This window comes from Neodiprion fabricii, chromosome 4, assembly GCF_021155785.1.
Source record: "Neodiprion fabricii isolate iyNeoFabr1 chromosome 4, iyNeoFabr1.1, whole genome shotgun sequence".
Classification (NCBI taxonomy): domain Eukaryota; kingdom Metazoa; phylum Arthropoda; class Insecta; order Hymenoptera; family Diprionidae; genus Neodiprion; species Neodiprion fabricii.
The window spans coordinates 38,515,162-38,534,687 of NC_060242.1; the positions used below are offsets into that span (position 1 = coordinate 38,515,162).

At 36.8% G+C, this 19,526-nt stretch overlaps 1 protein-coding gene across 12 annotated transcripts in view; it reads right to left on the reverse strand.

The window, feature by feature from the left end:
• Nucleotides 1-71: 71 nt before the first annotated feature.
• The window catches only part of LOC124179529, a 36,113-nt gene continuing 16,658 nt past the window's right edge, over nt 72-19,526 (reverse strand). Inside the window, exons 2-14 of one of the 12 annotated variants that reach the window (XM_046564021.1) lie at nt 16,883-18,150; nt 15,471-16,384; nt 15,206-15,293; nt 14,901-15,054; nt 14,675-14,819; nt 14,496-14,543; nt 13,387-14,236; nt 12,767-13,245; nt 11,152-12,640; nt 9,273-10,916; nt 7,688-7,931; nt 6,960-7,097; nt 72-6,833 (exon numbers count right to left, since the gene is read on the reverse strand). In XM_046564021.1, the coding sequence (XP_046419977.1) occupies nt 6,364-6,833; nt 6,960-7,097; nt 7,688-7,931; nt 9,273-10,916; nt 11,152-12,640; nt 12,767-13,245; nt 13,387-14,236; nt 14,496-14,543; nt 14,675-14,819; nt 14,901-15,054; nt 15,206-15,293; nt 15,471-16,384; nt 16,883-17,836 (7,617 nt within the window). In that variant the 5' untranslated portion in view covers nt 17,837-18,150 and the 3' untranslated portion in view covers nt 72-6,363. Of the gene's footprint in view, nt 6,834-6,957; nt 7,098-7,271; nt 7,372-7,561; nt 7,932-8,629; nt 8,684-9,272; nt 10,917-11,151; nt 12,641-12,766; nt 13,246-13,386; nt 14,237-14,495; nt 14,544-14,674; nt 14,820-14,900; nt 15,055-15,205; nt 15,294-15,470; nt 18,151-19,526 lie in introns of those variants that run through there. The other 11 variants (XM_046564022.1, XM_046564020.1, XM_046564018.1 and 8 more) reach the window with 11 other exon arrangements.

Sequence of the window (19,526 nt, forward strand, 5' to 3'; positions counted from 1 at the left end):
TATCACGTTTTGAAAAATATGATGGTAAAAAGTGAAGGACTATCTTTCTCTGAAAAAAAACTATGAAGAAATTGTATTTTAATTCGTAAAATGTATTTCGATTTTATTAAATTTCATGTATGCCTAAATATGAGCTCTTTACAATATTGTATAATAAATTTATACCATATCCAATATCTGATATTGAAGAACTCGTTACACTTATTACTTAATAACATGAATTAATTTATCATATCATATAACATTGCTATATCTAGGCACATACATGTAACAGCGAATCGCAAATAAAAAATTATAATATGTGTTCTGATATTATTTTTAATATTAATATTTCAAATTTTTATGTATATATTTTTATATATATGTATATATGTATGTAATTATTATTAGCTATATTCTAATTTATTTACAACACTGAAACAATTATTTTAGACCACTTTAATTCTTTCTCTTTTATGCTACCTTATGTCGAATAGTACGAATAATTACTTATTATGCTAACACATCTATGATACAAATATAGCAGGGTTGTAACAGAATTGTACAATATTCAGGGTAGTTGTTAAGTTGGTTACAAGCAAAGCGATTGCAATTGTTACAATAAATGAGACAGGTCTGCAAAATTTATGTGCTACAGCTAAACTAATTTATACATCTTGTATTTACACTTTTCACTGCATATTCAATATATGAGAGATACTTAGACTTGTATTTTTATATTATATTTTTTGCGTAATCGTATAAATCTGCTTAATTTCTCAGTTTAGTACGTATTTAACAGTAATTTCCTATCCAAGAAGAGTGCAGAATGAAAAGGTCTGATAACTGCCAGACGATCAACAGAGCTATCACGTTGAAGTCACTCCTTAATTGCGTCCATTTGAACGGAATCAAGGCAAAGCCAAGACTGTGTGTAGCATAAATAAAATCAACAAGCTATGCAAGCATATTTCGATTCATTTTGAAATACAGATGTGAACACAATTTAGATTTATCAATTACTTGTTTGGTAATTTGTCACCCTATTTTCGGACGTATTAGAAGTGTAAGTTTTTTCACTACCTAAGGTCATTGAGTCTTGAGATGGATAATTTTTTAATATGTCAATAAAACTGGTGCTCTTAACTGTGAGATTGTAGATGCTGCTTATATTAAAATAGGGCGACACATGACCATATACTAAGACATTTTTCGAACTTTGGTGCTGATATCTTGTTACAATTGAAAAAAAATCAAGCTTCTTTACTCCAGATTGAATCTTATTTGTATGCAAACATAATAAATACTTCATTCTATATCAAGACCACTGATTACACGCTGTACATATAATATACTATGCAAACAGATGCTGTATCATTGTTTGAGATTGCACACAAATTGTTCATTCGTAAGGGTGTAGCTGTTTTTTTTTTCTTCTAATTTTAACATCGGAACTATCGATACGCATATGTATGTAATTTATGGTAGGAAAAAAGATACAGTAAACGTAAATAATATACTCAAAGAATCTAAATTCAACGAAAAAAATTTACACGCTTTGTTGAAGACGATATTGTGTGAGAATTTTTTTCCAATTACAACCAAGTACAACCGATTGTGAAACAACAACACTAGAAGTAGTACAATCAGAGATTTGAAATGATGAGTTGAAATAGTTGCGCCCTTGTTTGGTCTATGAATGTATTTCTGGAAAGTTCGAACTTTTGATAAATTTATCACAGATTTAGTAATTCAAGTGTTTAGATTTGAAACAGTATTAATATTGTATACCATTAATTACTGTACATGAATCCAGACGGGAATCATCAGTTATCTATGCAGTTATATCGTCCTATTATTCAAACATGTATTAAGTCTTGCAAGCGTAACGATTATTGGAGTTTCCTTGGTTGAAGTTGAAAATTACATCCGTTCTACCAAAACTTTTGCTGTGTAGCTAATTATTGAAAAGAAAATTTTTTAAGTGCCAAGAGAATATTGAGCGTTTGCAATGCATGAAACCCTACGTAATACAAGTGTTAGTACCTATGATTAGTTTCATATTAGAAAAAAAAAGCAATAAAATATTTAGTGTAACAATATTTGTTCGAAGGATACTAATTATTTACATAACATGTTTATGGCTTACAAAAACGAATTAAATTAAAACTAGTTTTGAACTCTCAGTAGGAACATGCAAAAGATGAAAAGAATTTGATAGAGTAAACCATGTTTGCAATTGTTTGAAGCTGTTTTTCGATCTTTTTAAAAAATCAAAATAGATCAGTTAGCTGCACTAGGATGAATTGTATTTATGCCTCAGTACATTGAAACAGAAAAGAAATGTTCTTTAACGTAGGCAGCTCAAAATTGAGGTATTTTAGCATATCATACTTCTATAACACTGCAATTTATGTGAAAAATTATATTGCAAAAGTCAAGTTCAAAGATCTCATTCTTTGCAAGCCTAAAGAAATTTTACGTGAATTTTGTGTTTTATTTTTTTGCAGATTACTACTATTTAAATCTTTTGCACACAACCTCAGAAATAGTCTTCGCTTATATTATGTTGATGCAAAGCATTGTATAACATACAGAGAAGCTTAAACTAATGCAAGATATAAAGTGAAGTAATTCTTTACAGCATTCAAATAGTTCATTTTTTCTATCTCAAGTATCAAAATGCAAAACTTAAGAAATTTGAAGTACTCGATAAAGACATCCAATTTATAACCAACCTTACGAGGATAATAAGAACTTTTATAAAAACAACTAACACTATATTTATCATAATTTTGTACCAATATATTGCATTGAGCTGCGTCTCAACATCAAAATACAGAAGATTGATTAGAATGAATTGACCAATAAATTTTTTTAATACACTGGAGCTTTATAATTTAGTCTGTGCATAATTTATTTCAATAGAAGTTTTTTCAATGAAATATTATATCACATCGCCACCACAAATAGAAGCTTCAAAAAAACAACAATAAACTGTTCGTTGCTTTGTAAATCGTCATACTGTGAATCTGTTTAATATTTCAATTTCAAATATATAGGGCATTCACCATTTTCGATTTCGATAAAAAAATTTTATGCAATTGTGCCTATTCCAAAACAATACTCTGAATTTCGTCAGAATTTTTCGAGTGAATTTATATTACTTATGGTTTTTGAAAACCAACACGTCTTATGTCATAGTTTAAAAATGTGGTGTTGCATGAGAAAATATTTGAGCGACGTCCATAGTAAACTGACTCTTTCTTATATTTTTTTGTCTGTGAAGAGCTTACAAAAGAGTCAAGGTGATCCCCGGCTTACTTTAAGTCTCAGCTTGACAATTATTATATCCAACACATGATTTTTGAGAATTTGATGAGGTTTGTAAATTATGCCATAAGACATGTTGGTTTTCAAAAATCATAGATAAAGCAAATTAACTGAAAATAATCTGAAAAATTGAGAGTACTGTTTTGGAGATGGGACAATGGCATAAAAAATTTCAAACAAAATCAAAAAATTGAGGGTCCAACGTTGGTACAGTTGGCGTAGAGTGCCCCATATGTATTTTTGCTTCAATGTCGAATTGAATAAGTTATAATTTACCAAGGAATTACATATTTACAAATGAATTTACAACTTAATGTAAGAAAAGCATCATTATTTAAGCTTATTCGAAAGGTACAAGATTTTTAAATCTGCCGTCAGCACCAATAATGCAGCTTGAAAACAACCATGAGCGTGAAAGGTTCATTGGGACTAAAGAGGATGATGTTACTACCAGTGCTAGCCATATATTTGAATGTGTTCTTTACATGTATTGTGTGCAGCAAACTACATAATGTGATGAAAACTCAGCCAATTTATAAATTAGTAAGATGCAACAGAATTTATGGAATTAATTGCATACTTGATTCATACTTTAACTCAATGTAAAATTACAGCAAAATTGACATCACATATTCTTTAAGTTAAAAAAAAGCATGTGTCCCACCTATCTTTAAAAAATTTATGACTGTGACGAATTTTAACTGCTGCATCAGTCATCATACACTTACGCTATGTACACATATACAATAGTTAGATTGACTTAATTCTTAAGTATTGATTATCTATGTAGATGTATAACGCAATATAATTATTATGCACTGGGTAGTTGCGTAACTAGCAGATTATTTTATTCAAAAAAATATTTATATATATATGTATACGTGTGACTGTATACTTTTACTTAATGTTGCCCATAGAAAGAAATTTCAAACATGCACGTCATAAAATCAGAAATCTTCAACGTGTGTGCAAAAGTGGAAAAATATGAAAATGCAATCTACATTTCAATGCATTTCAGAAATTCCATACATCTGAAAATCTGAAAAGTTCCACGCTTCTCATGAAAGCTGCTCTTTATTGATGAAACTTTTAAGCTTTGATTTTATTTTGTCATGAATTTACCAAAAATGTAAGAATTTGAGCTGGTTCTCTGCGATACACAGAGGTAAAAAATGTTAATGGCAATGGCATATTTTTACTTAAAAACTTTTTCTACAATTCTCCTGCCATGATAAATATTTTTCTCTTTACTCTAGTTTTAATGTTTTAAACATTAAAAATTTTTTTCGCCGTTCATCGAGTTTTGTACTTAGTTGAATGTTAAGTTTTGGGGTAATAATTTTCCCATGTTTTAAAAATGATTCTTTTTTCTTCTTTATTTTTTTTTTTTACTTTTTTCATTTGCGCCTTGTGTTTACTGCTTTCATTTAACTGAAATATACATTTGTACCTCTATCAACTATTTAACTAAAAATACATATAATTTAAAACATTTTTATTCGAAAACCGTATCATAAAAAAAAAAAATTTCATTTTGACATACAGAAAATAAACGCCATTTTTTCAAAACTTCAAATACACGAGGAATTCAGAAAAATTATTATTTTTTGATTCAAGTTTATTAGATAATGCTAAGCCAGGCCGTAACAAATTGGTCGATCAGCTCCAGCAACGACAAAAATAAAAAATAAAAATAACGGTTATCAATGCACTTTCACATTTGAACTATCAATGTTAACTGTCGCAAAGAGCTGGAGAGTCCGACCATTTAACCTGTGTATGAGTACGTCATACAATAAATCGAATCCAAACGCAAAAATAAATTTTAGCATTTTTCATTTATTATAACTAATCATTGGGCATTTTACAATCAAATATAAAATATAGAGAATTTTGGGCATAATGCTGATAATATTTAACAGCACCCCACTTACCTATACGACATAAGTTTATATATGAATCTAAAATAACTACAGTTAAATATATAATTTTCATATCGTTATATTATATTATGCATGTATGTAAATAATATGTACAGACAAGATGGACAACGTAGGTTCAAATTTATATAATGTGCATATTACAAGTAATGTTGAAGATGTACATACGTACGGATCTTCGATTTAGTAACGATCGTGAACTAATCATTTATTACGTTCTGTTCTATAACTAAAGCAGAGTTCGTAAGGTAGTTGATTAAACAAATCTTGAGATTGATCTCTCCAGCTTATATTGTGTTAATTGAAATCGGTTTTATCGATAACAGATTAATGCTATGTTTCAACACATTAGGATGACTCGTTTATGAGAAGTGTATGACTTCTAAACTGATTATTCTTGGAGCAGATGAGGAGAAAGGGGGTCGAGAATACGCGTGATGAAATATTCGAATTATCAACGTTTTGAAAACATAACAAAATATCAAAAACACCCACTCCCTGTTTGAATACTATGCCTTAAACTTGTCAATCGAAAGCTGGGTGAACTCTGTCATAAAACATTTCATCAGAAAGACGCAACACTAATGTGACGAATCATTACTACAAAATGCAACACCGGTTTCAGCACTAACTTACAGTCAGAATAAATACAACAGACTAAAAATACTCCCCAATCGTATTTGTTTATATATGTACAACCAAATTGAGACCTAACTGGGTGATAGTACGGTATGTTTTTTTCGTAATATCCAATGCCTTACTGTTTTCTCGTAGTAATTGCTAGAAAGCATACAAATAATGCAGAGGGACTAAGAAGAAAAATTAAAGAATAAAAGATAGAGAAAAAATGTACAAAACATTCTGAAAGAAGGCTCGTCACATCTGTCACGCACAGCCTTTTTTTTTTAGTGTCTCAAACTCAGAGGACACTTTCTAAGTTTTTATGCTTCATCAGCAGTCCAGGAGTAATAAACCTTGTGTATAATAATTACTGGACCAGCATATACACAATTTGACAATATCAATGTAGTCAACAACAAAACAAATATTTCAGTTTCAAAGTTCTTTCACTTGACTAAAAAATTTGCAACGTTACTAGCCTTAGCGTGAGTTATGTTCTTGGTGCCGGATGGTTGAAGAACGTTTTCTGAGCCTGGGATGGCGGTGGAAAAAATTGAGCAGTCAGCGGTGGCGGAGGTGGTGGTGGTGGAGGCGCAGTTGGAAATCTCTGGGCTGGAACAGCCGACGAAGATGGTACGAACTGCGGTGGGTAAGGATTAGAACCCGGTGGTGCTTGAGGTATTAAAAATTGTTGCGTTTGCTGTTTGTTAGGCAAAGGTTGTGCCGCTGCGCTTGGATATATCGGCTGAGACACCGCTTGAGGCACTGCAAAGTTCGAGTATTGCACTGGCACTGGTTTAGCTTGAAACTGAGGGAAATGGATCGGGGCTGAGCCAGGAGGTGGTATATAAGGTTGAGGAGGTAATTGCGGAGATGGATACACAGTTGCTGCAATAGGAATCGGAGCATGAGCAGAAGGGGATAATTTTCGGGCCTTCAGAATTGCCTCTGCAGTCAAACCTGCAAATAGAACCAAAATTTGATATTTTCAATTACGTTTTATAGAATATAGCAGATGCTGATGTCAGAGATTAAGCAAAATGATTCAAATGTGGTTACATTAGAAAATTGATGAAGGATTTCTACCTTGTTTGCGGGCTCTTTCTTCCTCATCATCACTGAGAAACAGTCCAAACTCGCGTTTTAGTCTCTCGGTAAGATTCTCTCGCTGGCGTTCAACCAAAGTTGGGGCAGCGGACCAGCCCATTACTCCTTCTTCTCCACCTATTGATCGTTCAAATTCGTATAATCTTGTAATTTATAGGTTCAGGATAGACAAAGGTCTTAAGACCTAAAGGCTATCTATGAAAAATATTGTGAATTTTGATTTATGAAGACTTCTGGATAAAATGACACCAAAGTAGTGAAAGTAGTTGTAAAATTGTGCAATTCATTTACCTAGGTTGCCTATTCATACGTAGAGTTTGTGCCAGAATTATCATATTTTGAGCATTGTTTATTATTGATTCTATGCTAGAATAGAGACGAGTGCTGGATGCTACGTTAAAAAAAAACAAGTATCAAAATACTGAACGGTTAGTGCTTTGCTACGTTATAACAAGGCATTGACTGGTAGGTAGTTTCGTTTCATTTCTGAAGCGCATCAGTTATTCTGAATCATTGTTGAAATAGTAGAAGAACATTAAGATTTAAGAAAACCTTGTCACATATAGGTCTAAATTACTGACCTGCGAGAGATTGCCGATATACCGAAAGATGTTTACGCTGAATCCAGCACTCTATCCCTATGCTCACTGGTAATGGCAGCGACTGTATATGCAAATCTTTTACTAAGTGCTCCAAGGATCACTCGCCTTTCTTTTCATCGCTATCTACGTTGATGAACAGTGGTAGAGTTGTTAAGCTTGGTAGATCCAATGCAACTTTTGAATTTCCTTCTTCATCAGAACTTAGCGAAGAAGTTCCGCTACTAGCACTGTCTGATCTACCCCTTGCACCCCCCCGTTCTGACAACATGTCAGTTGATGGCTCTGGTTCTGGCTCAGGTGGCGTGCCAGTAGACTGTTGCTTACGTTTTCGATACTCTGATATTGACAACTACAAAAAAATTGAATGCCTCCATTGATTATCTGAGTTTAGGGATTTTCACTAGTTGCAAAACAGTGCAAGATAATACTTCAATGCAAGCCTACGTTTTCTAAGTTGGTGAATTCTTTTCAAATTTCACTTCACACAAATGCATCTGATCATTTTAAGCTGGAGAATAGTTTGAACAATCATAGCTCATAACATACGCATCACATGTAATGGAATAGCACATTTGCTAATGATGCGCAAAGCCTATTCAGAAGTATTTACAGCAATCATCCAATTTCAAGGACGAATAAAATTGCTAAGATGAATGTCCCAATTGCTGCCGTAATTTAATAGACTCTTTCAACTATTTAAGGTGACACTTACTGAATAACAATTTGCTATCCTTTCAGCTACTGAAATGTATGATTAAGATTTGTACATTTAACGTCAGTGATTTCAATTCATATAAAATTAAATGGTCAGTAATCAGAATCCGAGGTTTTAGTTATTGAAACATTCAACTTAATGCAGAGATTTTTCATCAGGGTAACGCTAAAATGGTACATCGAACTCCTTGATTAACGTGATTTCCAGCTTACATCTTGTTGCTTTTATACGAGAGAAAGTAGGTTTGAAAAAGAATGTGAATCGAAAAAAAACACGTATTTCAAATTAATCACAAGCTAAACATACAGCTATTTTTACAACTACCTACTTACATTAAGCATATTTTTTGTCTTGGCGATTCTAGGTAAATCGTCAATGGATTACACCTAGAATCGGGAGTGAAAGAAAAATATCAGTTTATGAAAACAATTTATGAATACATGCAAAATGGAGAATAACTGGATATAAAAAAAACAATGTCTGGTTCTATTGCAAATATAAAGAAAAATAGTTGAATAAATACAACATACGTGAAATAGATTGGAGTTAATTTATAACTTGTTACGACGTTTGCTTGTATTCAAATCATGCACAACCTTTATTACGCTTTTGGTAACTTGGAATATATTTTGAGTTACTAATAAAATCAACGGTACTTTTGGATAATTAAAATAGAGATTTGGATATAATCAGTTCTATATCCAGCCATTCTATAATAAATTTGCGACCGTTATGTAATAAATGCAATGTAATAACAGTGACATCTATATAGCATTGTGTTTATGAATTTGAGTGTAAAAGGATCATTCAGTCATGCCATACACTTGAATTATCACACACGACATACACCCTAAATGTTTCAGACAATTCAGCCATTGCGAGTAGTAATAATTACGAGAGAACGAAAAAGAATAGAGAAAACTAAAAAAAGGAAGAAGCATTCTGTCCTAGACAGGCTCTCTACCACATTCCTACCGTTCTAACCTTGCGCTTGACTGGAGCAGGAATCTCCGGCTTCGAGGCAGGTGGTGCTGGCATATCCGTAGGCGTAATAGTTCTAGGATCTTTTAAACGTTTAGGTTCGTTTGGAACATTTTCCTCCACCCTCTCAGAAACGTTTTCAACACGTACAGGATCTTTATCAGTTTTTATGACATCATCGTCATTTTTAACAGGATTGGTACATGAAATTCGGTCCATCTGATCATCATTAGAAATAACGTTCATTTCTTCGTTGGGTATCTCCATTTTCACTGGTTCTGGATCAACATCAATTTTTGCCTCTAATAATTCTCTGAGGGCCGAAGAGAGCATTGATTTTTGTCCATCTTCTGTCGAAGCATTACCTACTTCAATCTCAATAGTGGATTCAATGATCGATGCTTCAAAATCAAGCTGCAACTTGGCGGGTTGTGTTTGTTCAGGTTTTTTACGTATTCTTTCGCTAAGTGGTGGAATGGGAAATTGAATTTGCGGAGCATCTGCAATTGATTCCACATCAATGTTCGACGACGTTGACTCGAGTATAGATTCCTCTGACAAAGTTACCGACTCACCTAAGTTGTCTACCTTCGGAGGTTCGAAATTGTCGCGATTTGTCGTTTGCTTATTTTCGAAGTCGATGAAGTCTCTCTTCTCGGGTTTTCTCTCAAACTCTCTAAATGCCCGCATCTTAGAGTTTATATGGAATTCTTTAAACGAAATACTCTCCTCCTTAAGATCATCCATGTCTCTATCTTCGGATTCGGAATCCTCTTTCGAACTTTCCATTAGCCCCTCAATGCCGTCCATGCTTTTGTCTTTCTCCGAACTTGTATCGACTTTCTCTTTGTAATCGTTTCCATCGTCTCCAGTAATTTTCATCATTTGTGCCTCGACATCAAACTCATCAATAGACATGTTGTCGTCTGATTTCACTTCATCGGATCTATTGTTCTCAAACTTCCTGTCATCGTCGGATTTTTCATTCTCACTGGCAATATTTACTATTTCTGCAATACTGCCACTAAATTCAAGCCGCATTTCAGCTGCCCTTTGTTTCAGTACTGCGTCCGATTCCATTGCAGCAATCGGTGAACTTAGGTCTTCCATTTCTGTGTCTGGTTCATTCTGATCGACAATTTCCACTGTGCCTTTTTCAATTAGCACCACTTGCGTTTCCTTCTTTAACGTAATCGGTTCTTTTTTGATGTGTTGAGACTCTCCTTGATGTTCTGTTGGCTCATCTTTTACCTGATTTGGTTCAGTTTTATTGACAGACATTAGTTGAGCATCAGAAATTTCACTTTTGATAACAGCTGGTTCAGACTTACAAGGGGACTGTGAATTCTTCAAAGGTTTTTCGTCTTTTACAAACTCGTTACTTAGCGCTTTTTCTGGAAAGACCGATCCGCTTTTAACCATTGGCATTAGTTCGTCATCTTTCTCATCTTTTATGCAAAGTGCTGACTCAGGGTTGTCAAATTTAGAATTTGTGAACTCGATTTTTTCTTTCACCTCGTTCACATCTGCTGTTTCAGACTCTGAATCAACTTCATCCTTCACATTGTCTTGTCCATATTCTAAATTCGGTGTAGATCTCTCATTAATGGGGGATTGAGGCATATCCACGAATTCATCCTGAAAAAAAAGACGAGGTTCCCGTAAGATATGGATAAGATGTTAAAAAACGGGAAACTGGGGTTTTTCGTTTGGACATGCGTAGATTATTCTTATAACTTTCCTTTGAATTTTCAACATGAGTTATAGATCAAAAAAATTGCCGACATTTGAGAATAAAAATAGGCTAAATAACCAAGGGCAATTACAGAACGAATTTATCACATGAAATTCGAACTTGTTTTCATCAATTTACCTCATTATGACATGTTGGCTGAGAAAGTGTGGGTTGTTCAGATGTCAGCAGAGTTGGTGTAGTAGGCGGCGTATAATTGTCAGATGACAAACTTTCCCTGGCGATCCTTCTTTTTTTGGGTGGAGCTGCAACTATCTCGTTGGGTGGACTCTCTGGCCTGCTGTTAGGAGAATCGCATTCTTCAGAAATAGCTTGTCTTAGCCACCTTTTTTTTGCAGAGCCGGTAGATCCTGAGCACGACGAATTTCCAGTTATAGTTTGTCTTCGCTGAGGAGGAGAGTCGCAAATTCCGGAAACAGAATTCGCGGCCTGGACCAAAGTGGCCAAACTTTTAGCTGCATAACTTTGAGTAAGAAATTCAGGCGATGGATCGGTTGGTGACAAGAAGTCGGTCGGTTTGTTCAATTGATTGACAGGATTATTCAATGGTGCTGGAGGCACAGCAGGTATTGGGGATATTTGAGGAATATGGGTTTGAGGTGGATCTGGAGATTCTTTCAGCCACTCATTCATAAGGACCTTCTTAGTTTTTGGAAACTTGAAACCTGGCGCTAATGGCCCGACAGCTGCTGCGACCAGTAAACAAGCGGAAGATAGAGGAGTAGATGGAGTTGAGCTTTGGGAGCTGCTACTGGCGCCGCTATCGCACGTAGGACTCTTGATTGGAGTTGGCTGCTGCAGAGGTGGAGAACTCGGCCCTGGTATATTAGAATTTGCTAAAGCAAGTAGCAAGCCAGCAGCTGTTGGAATTCCATGATGGCCAGCAGCTCCAACGCTGCCGCTATCGGTCACATCTTTCGTTGGAGTATGAAGATGTGAAGTGTAAGAAGGCATTCCCCGTATCGGTGGGTAACTCTGATTCGGAAGGGGTGGTGACTGCAGAGAATTACTCTCTTCTCCCGACGATATATCAGAGTCCGCCGAATTTAATCTTGTCCTGCATCTGCTTTGCTGTGAATGAGAGCTGCTGGTTGTTCGCGCGCGACCCTTTCTCCTCTTTCGTCGAACAGGCCTTTCCGTGTTTTGGGATTTTTGTTTCAAAGGAGGGGCAGAAGTAACTTGACTTTCCTCGTTGTCACTATGCGTACCACCAGATTCTTTTCTCTGTGCATTTCTTGCCTGAACTTCCTGTTTCCTTTGTTCTGCTTTTTCCAATCTTTCAAAAGCCTTCATGATCGCTTCCATCTTACGCTCTTCCCTCGTCATTTTCTTTTTGTCCTTTTTATTTGACTCTGGAGCTTGCGATGGTGTAATAGAAGGCGAAGTAAGAGGCTGCTGCACTGTAGTTGATGGTTCTTCTTTAGCTACCTGACGTGTCACTGTTGCACTTATATTTGCATTTGTGATAGTTCTTCGAGGAGGAGCTGCCGTTGGTGCTGGCACAGGTGTTGGAGTCGTCTGAGTAACACTTATAGTAGAAACTGCAGACAAGGAGTCACTATCTTCGCACACTGTGTTTCTTCTGCCTCGCCGTCTTCTTTCCCTACCGCTGATGGAAAATATAAAAATATTGGATATTGAGTAACGGTATTGTAAACATGTATAAACAAAAATTCTCGTGCTAAGAGATATTTATATTTGAAATTAAAAAAAATAACTTCGAACTGATACTTACTCGGCATTTTCTGCAAGGGCTCCGTTGCTTCCTCGTCTACCTGGTTGTCCCATACTGGCGACTTGACACTCTCGCGTATTGTTGCAAGCACAAATAAGTGGTGCAACAGGTGAATTTGGATTCGGAGAGAGCATGATATCGTGCTGCTCATGCTTGATAGTGATTTCAGCATTTTTCTCGATATTTGTCGTTGTGACAATGTACAAATGCAATGTTCCTTTCTCTATGCAATGTTTCACCTCAGCGTTCGGTTTACAACTTCGACGAACGAACCTCGCGTCGTTACCATAAGTTCTTGTATCAACACAAACTTCTGTCCCGTCGCGTGGTAGTCGGTAAAAAAACACAAAAGGTCCTGGTCTTTGTGCGTGTTGTCGACCTTGCGGATGCGAAGGCCTGTGCTGAGTACTCAGCATGTATTTCCCACGAAGTTCAACGACTGGAGTGTTCGGTGGCAAATACATAGTGGCGACCAGGAACTATTTGCGAAAGAAAAAAAAAGAGGATTGAAAATATCATTTAAAACAGTTATTTCATGCAAAAAATCAAGCAGACAATTCCAAGAGCATTTTATCAAATTGAAAAGTTTTGATTGCATACAAAAAATCACAGATACTTACTCTCAGGTTATTACTGTGCACATTAAGCCTACATTTCCCAGTCGCAGCAGCATTCATATTGCTTTGTCTCAAGTCACCATGAGCGCCATTAACTTTGATGCTGGATATCCTAGCCCGAAGTTCAGGACTATAATGATTGGTTACAGCCTCTTCATATCGCTCTATCCATTGTCTTAAAGGAGCCATGTTGGTTCCCCATGCATCTTGTGTATCCTCCTCTCTATCCTCCAGGCTCATTCTTCTCTTAGTCTTTCTTTTGCCCAGGCCTCGTTTGACAGTTTCCTTTTTACGCACTGCGCTAGTCTGTCTTGGATGAGGATCCCTTCTTTGTCTCTTTGCAACATTATTGTTATTGTTGTTAGTGCTTAATCGTCTAACTTGCGGTGGAGGATCAGATTTTCTCCTCAGAGCTGGTTGCTGTGGTTGTTGTTGTTGTTGTTGTTGTTGTTGTTGTTGTTGTTGCTGCTGCTGTTGTTGGTGTTGTTGGTGTTGTTGTTGTTGCTGCTGTTGCTGCTGCTGAGGTTGTAGTTGCGGTAGCGGTTGCTGTTGCTGCTGGACTTGTTGCTGTTGTTGCTGTTGCTGCTGCTGGGCTTGCTGGTGTTGTTGTTGCTGCTGTTGCTGCTGAGGAGCTCGCTTCTTCTGTACTGGATTTACGCCAACGTCAGTATCGGCTGAGCTTGTAGACGACGAATCGGAAGATGTGTCTGAATTCAGAAGCTCCTCGCGCTTTCGAAGTTGCAACGCGCGTGCTCTTTGTCTATCGACACGGCGTGGCCGACACATTTCGCATAGATATTCGTCAGGTATATTAGATCTATCTATACCCATGCAATCCACGTGTTGCCAAACTCTGTGCAAAAAGTATTTTATTGTTAATTCATTATTATGAGCTGATAATCGCCAGCACCAAATCAATAGCCTACCGGGATATTCTACTGGGTTCAATACTGTAAATGATTTTGAATATATGGAAAACTTTCAATAAAGTATCCTGCATTTTTTAACTATCATGCTATGATCAGCATAATAGAAAATTAGACAAACTAATACTTTATTATAACCAAACAGAATGAGGATTCAGTAAAAAAAAAAAAAAATAGTCAACTTACAAGCAACGATCACAGCAGATCATGTATCCATCATCATGTTCGAATTCGCTGTAAAAATAAGAAAAGTTAATTTTGTCAATGATATAGATCAGGTTTAGTGATGCAACTACATCAAAAACCAACAACGGACAAATTCAAATATTCGCAATTAATGACTAATGCACACTGTAAATAGTTACCAAATGCATCTTGTCACGCTATCTTCGTCATCTCCCTCTCCTTCTGGTGCTGTCTCTGTTTCTTCACCTTCCGGTTCTGCCTCTCTTCCAGCCTCACTGCTTATCGCACTACCTGCATCGTCTTCAACATTCTTACTGCTCACTGCTAAATAATCAATAAAGAATGATCATATCCGTAACTGAGAACAGTCCGAGATGATAAATTTACCTTTCGTTCCATGCTTACCTTGTCCATAAATGAAAGGATGCTGGGACACTGCAGCAGAACTTGTTCCACCATTGATGGGCTGTTGTTTAGGATGTGGCGGAGGTGATGCTGGGGGAGGTGTCCTCGGTGGAGGCGCACCGTAGTTATGGTCTTGTAGGACAAACTGGAGACACTACAATTAGAGAAGCTGTTGTTCAAACCATGCAGGGGAGCACACAACTACCACCTTAGTAAGAAGTAATAGGGTAATCTAAAGAGAGACACTAATTCCACTGTAAAGTCATATCATAGCATATTTACAACAATTTCAGAATTATAAATACCTCGTACGGAAGTGGCATTCTTCGTACCGGAGATTGAGGATCTGGCTGTGTGCTGTCATCTTTCGCTGAGTAAGCTTCAGTCTCATTTCTATCAGGATTATTATTAAAGAAATGGATTTACATTATTATCAATTTTTGTGCAAAGTCTGTTACTGTAAATTGTAAGTAAATGAAAACAGGCGAGTCTTTGTGAGTCTGATGCGGAGAATTTTTTAATCATGGCAAGATGTGTATTAAACTTTCTCAGAAACGAAAATGTACTCACTTGTTCTCACTTTCCCTGCGAGTGTCCGCGCTTGCGACTGGTAAGAGTGTTTTGATTTGACCAGTTTGAGCTCTGGTTTGCTGTGGATATTGAGCAGTAATGACAAGTTGTTTTTGTTGTATTGTTTGCTGTTGAATCTTGACAGGTTGATTTTTATGGGGTAACACATTAGGCCCACCAGGTTGTTGGGGAAGTAAGGTTTTAATGCAAGTTTTCTGCTGTGCAATCGATGACGGTGTTCCCTGCCCTTTTAAAGAGCTTAAATTAGTATTCAAAGATGTCTTGATGCCGGACATCTTTTGCACATGATTTCTCTGCGTCGGCTTTTGAGGTGGTATAGTCTTAATACATCCCGGCTGTTTCTGGGTATTCGGAGGGCCAATGATATTTTGTTGTTGCTGTTGAATTATTTTCACTGGCTGGGAGTTTACTGTACGATTCGATTGCTGTACAACATTTTGCTGGTTCAAAGGTTTCACACTGTTGATCATTTTCTGCGAAACAGGCTTTAAATTTCCAGGCTGCATATTCTGAGATTGATTTTTCTGCGGACCAACCCTCAGCACCATTTGAGTTTGAGGTTGTTGTTGTTGTTGTTGTTGTTGTTGTTGTTGTTGTTGTTGTTGTTGCTGCTGCTGAGCTTTTGAATTGGCAGTTGCCTGTACCCTCTGATTGTTTGGAACAGACGTAATAGTGGCCACTTTTTGTTGTACTCCAGTATTAGGTTGACATTTCTGTGTTTGGGAAACAACGTTCATTTGTTGCTGTTGCTTTTGCACAATATTCTGTTGCTGCTGCTGTTGTTGAGGTTGCGAGGTTTGATGCATCAGTTGTTGCTGAAGCTGAGATATTTGTGGAGTGTGAACTTTTAGTTGTTGTTGTTGTTGTTGTTGTTGTTGTTGTTGTTGTTGTTGGCTAGCAATTTGCTGCTTGGCGACATTACGTAAATTTTGATTATGCTGCAGCTTAGAAATATTTGGAACGCTGTTACTTTTTGTGATGTTAGGCACAGATTGCGTTTTGTTCGAATTTACCGTTGCAAGTGTTTGAGATTTTTGAAGAACCTCCATACTCTGTGGCCTCTGCTGTTGTGTTGTTTGCAGATTTTTTTGCTGCTGTTGGGCATTTGTTTGTATCTTTTGTATACCAGCTACAGAGTTGACAGTTTTTGAAAAATTATTCAATGTAGCAGGTTGTTGCTGCCTCTGTACACCGAGTCCCTTATGAGTGGCTCTCTGAGCCCTTTTTTGTGGCATTTGTTGTACTTGTTGCAGTCCAGAATGTTGTACTTTTTGAACACCATGACCGGCCGTATTGGTTATTACTTGAGTTTGAACTTTCTGATTGTTAAATACTTGCGTCACCTTCTGCACATTTCCAATGTTCAATGGTTGATTAACTTTTTGCACATGTTGTTGTTGTTGTTGTTGTTGTTGTTGTGCATTGGAAGAATTAACCTGCTGTATTCTCTGCATATTTGCGCTATTCATTACTTGACTCATTGAAACTTGCATGGTTTGAGTTGTCGGAGTGATTACTTGAGACTTGGGTACAGTTTGTATTCTTGGTAAATTGCCTCCTCGCTGCCCGGTTTGATTGTTTACATTGGTAATTGTTTTGACCTTCTGCAAATTAACGGTTTGCGATTTACCACCGATACCTTGGGACTTCACTTGTATCCTTTGCACATTTGGCACGGATGTTGTAGTGATGGTTTTCACACCAGTTGTGCTGAGAATTTGTTGCGTAGAAACTTGTAATTTCTGATGCATGGTCGTCTGGAAATTTGTTATCGTGGCCGGCTGCAGCTGTTTAGTTTGAACCGCATTCGGCAGCGTGGCCAAGATTTTAGTTTGTACATTCGCATTTTGCGGAACCGTCGGAGACGGCAAAGATTGGATCTTAGGTACATTGGTGCCAGGTGAGTGCAATGATTTTATTGGTAAATGAACGGCGTGTGCAGCAGAATTCAACGGTAAAGAAGTCGGATGTATTTGGTAGGTGGATTGTGGTAATTTCTGTGAAATAACCCTAGTAGTCAAGACTTGTGTAGTGTTGGTCTGCGTACCCCCGATTCTCTGGGCATCTCTGACAGTCCTGTTTACCGGGTAAGTAACAGTTACAGGTTTTACAGTAGGCGATAAAGCAGAGCCAGCTGTTACAGTCGTGATGTTGACAGTTTTTAAATTTTGTTGCAAGTTCTGGGTTTTGTTGTTGCAGTTACCAGTTGCAATCAAAGGTTTACCAATCACCCCACTGATCGTCGGTATCGATCCAGCCAATTCTTGAGGTAGTACGGAAGTGTTGTTGTTGCTAACTTCTTCAGATGTTTTTTCAACGCTACCTAATTGAAGAACAAAACTCATGGTAGCGTCCGTTACATTTGGTACAAACGTGTTAACCGCCTCCGATCCGGTTTTTTTACTATCTATTGGATCATTTAGCTCTGCAGGGGTGACAGGGGGAGGTAGCCCAGGGCCAGGGGACACCTGTTCCCCACCCCCACCTGTTCCACCCCCGGTTAACTTGATCACTGATGGGGTCGACGTCTTGGAGGCTTTGATGTTTCGCCAAATTGAAATTTGACGAAATTTGTTTCAACAATAACTTCTGACACTACAGTTTTAATATCCGTTTTTTCTCTCCTTCGTTGAGCTATTTGAGGATTTCGGTTATGAAACTGCAACAAAAAAAGAGAAATTTCTTTTACTTTCAAGGTAGATCTGTTTTAAACTAGATAGAGGGAGGAGGACTGCTAAGAAAACGACCATTTTTCTTGGAACACCCCAACGGACGCTCATTGTACGAAAATAAATTTAAAAACAAAAACCCACGGGTGATTGTTATTTTCTATAAAAATTGATCCCGGTTACATGACTGTGTCGAAAAATTCACGTGCTACAAGTTCAGCGAGTCAACAAAAAACCTAAATTAATCATATCCTGGTTACAATTCCTTATTATAGCGATTACGACTTGGAGCAGTACTTTTATTTCCATAAAAAACTTAAATCATCTCTACGTCGCAGTAACGTTTAATTCTAGCGTAAAATAATATCATACATAACTAACAATTAACTCTTGATAATCAATCTATAGCCTGTCAGTTTTCAACTACTATAAGGTAGATATATAATGCGATCGTGATCGTGACACAAAGAATCCATACAGATTGACCTGCATTACCCCGCGGCACGCTTATCAGTTTGTTGAGATAAGGTAAAAGTTGTAGTTCCAAGCGAAATTCAACCGTCCGGTGATAAGTACTCGCAGCTGTTACTACCTCGCATATAAGGCATTAGAAAAATAAAGAAGAATGTAGTCACATGAACATCACATATGCAGGGACTTAGAATAACTATTGCAGAGAAATCTCTCTTCGAAGAAACGTGATTGACGGGTGAAGTTGACGCCGCGACGATGGCATTTCAGTCGATGTATATATCTAGTACAAGACCTGTAGTAAAAACTCGGTAAAAGGTGAATGATCTGAAATCGTTGCATTGAACATACATATTTTAAACGATTGAATTTTCAACATGTATTTTATAATCCAACATCCCCTTATATAAGATTAAAAATATAGTGGTACGAAATGGTTTCAAATTTAAGAATTACGACTTGCACCAAATCACAGTCGAGATCACATTAGAAGCTTGAGGGAACAACAGAAACGTAAATTTCAAAATATCAACCACAAATATGGGCTGTGTACAGGCTCGTTCAGAGTTGCAGCATTGCCGCCTCTTGACTTGGTAACACGAATAAGCTGAAATAATAATGATAGTCGCGAACCAAGGCCTTGTTTCTCTGCATAATGACTTCATTGTGTTGTCAACCGTGTCTGTCTTTACTCGTGACTAAAAATATGTAGGTACTACCATATGTATTGAAAACGGCATATTCCCACTCGATCGAGTGAATAAAGATAAGCTTCATCGGTACCAATATGCATTAGCTCAGATTCAGAATATTTCGCAATTCGTCGATACGTTTTATGTATAACGAAAACAAGCTCATACGCAGTTTGTGAAAAAGAAATTAGTCACCGTTCATC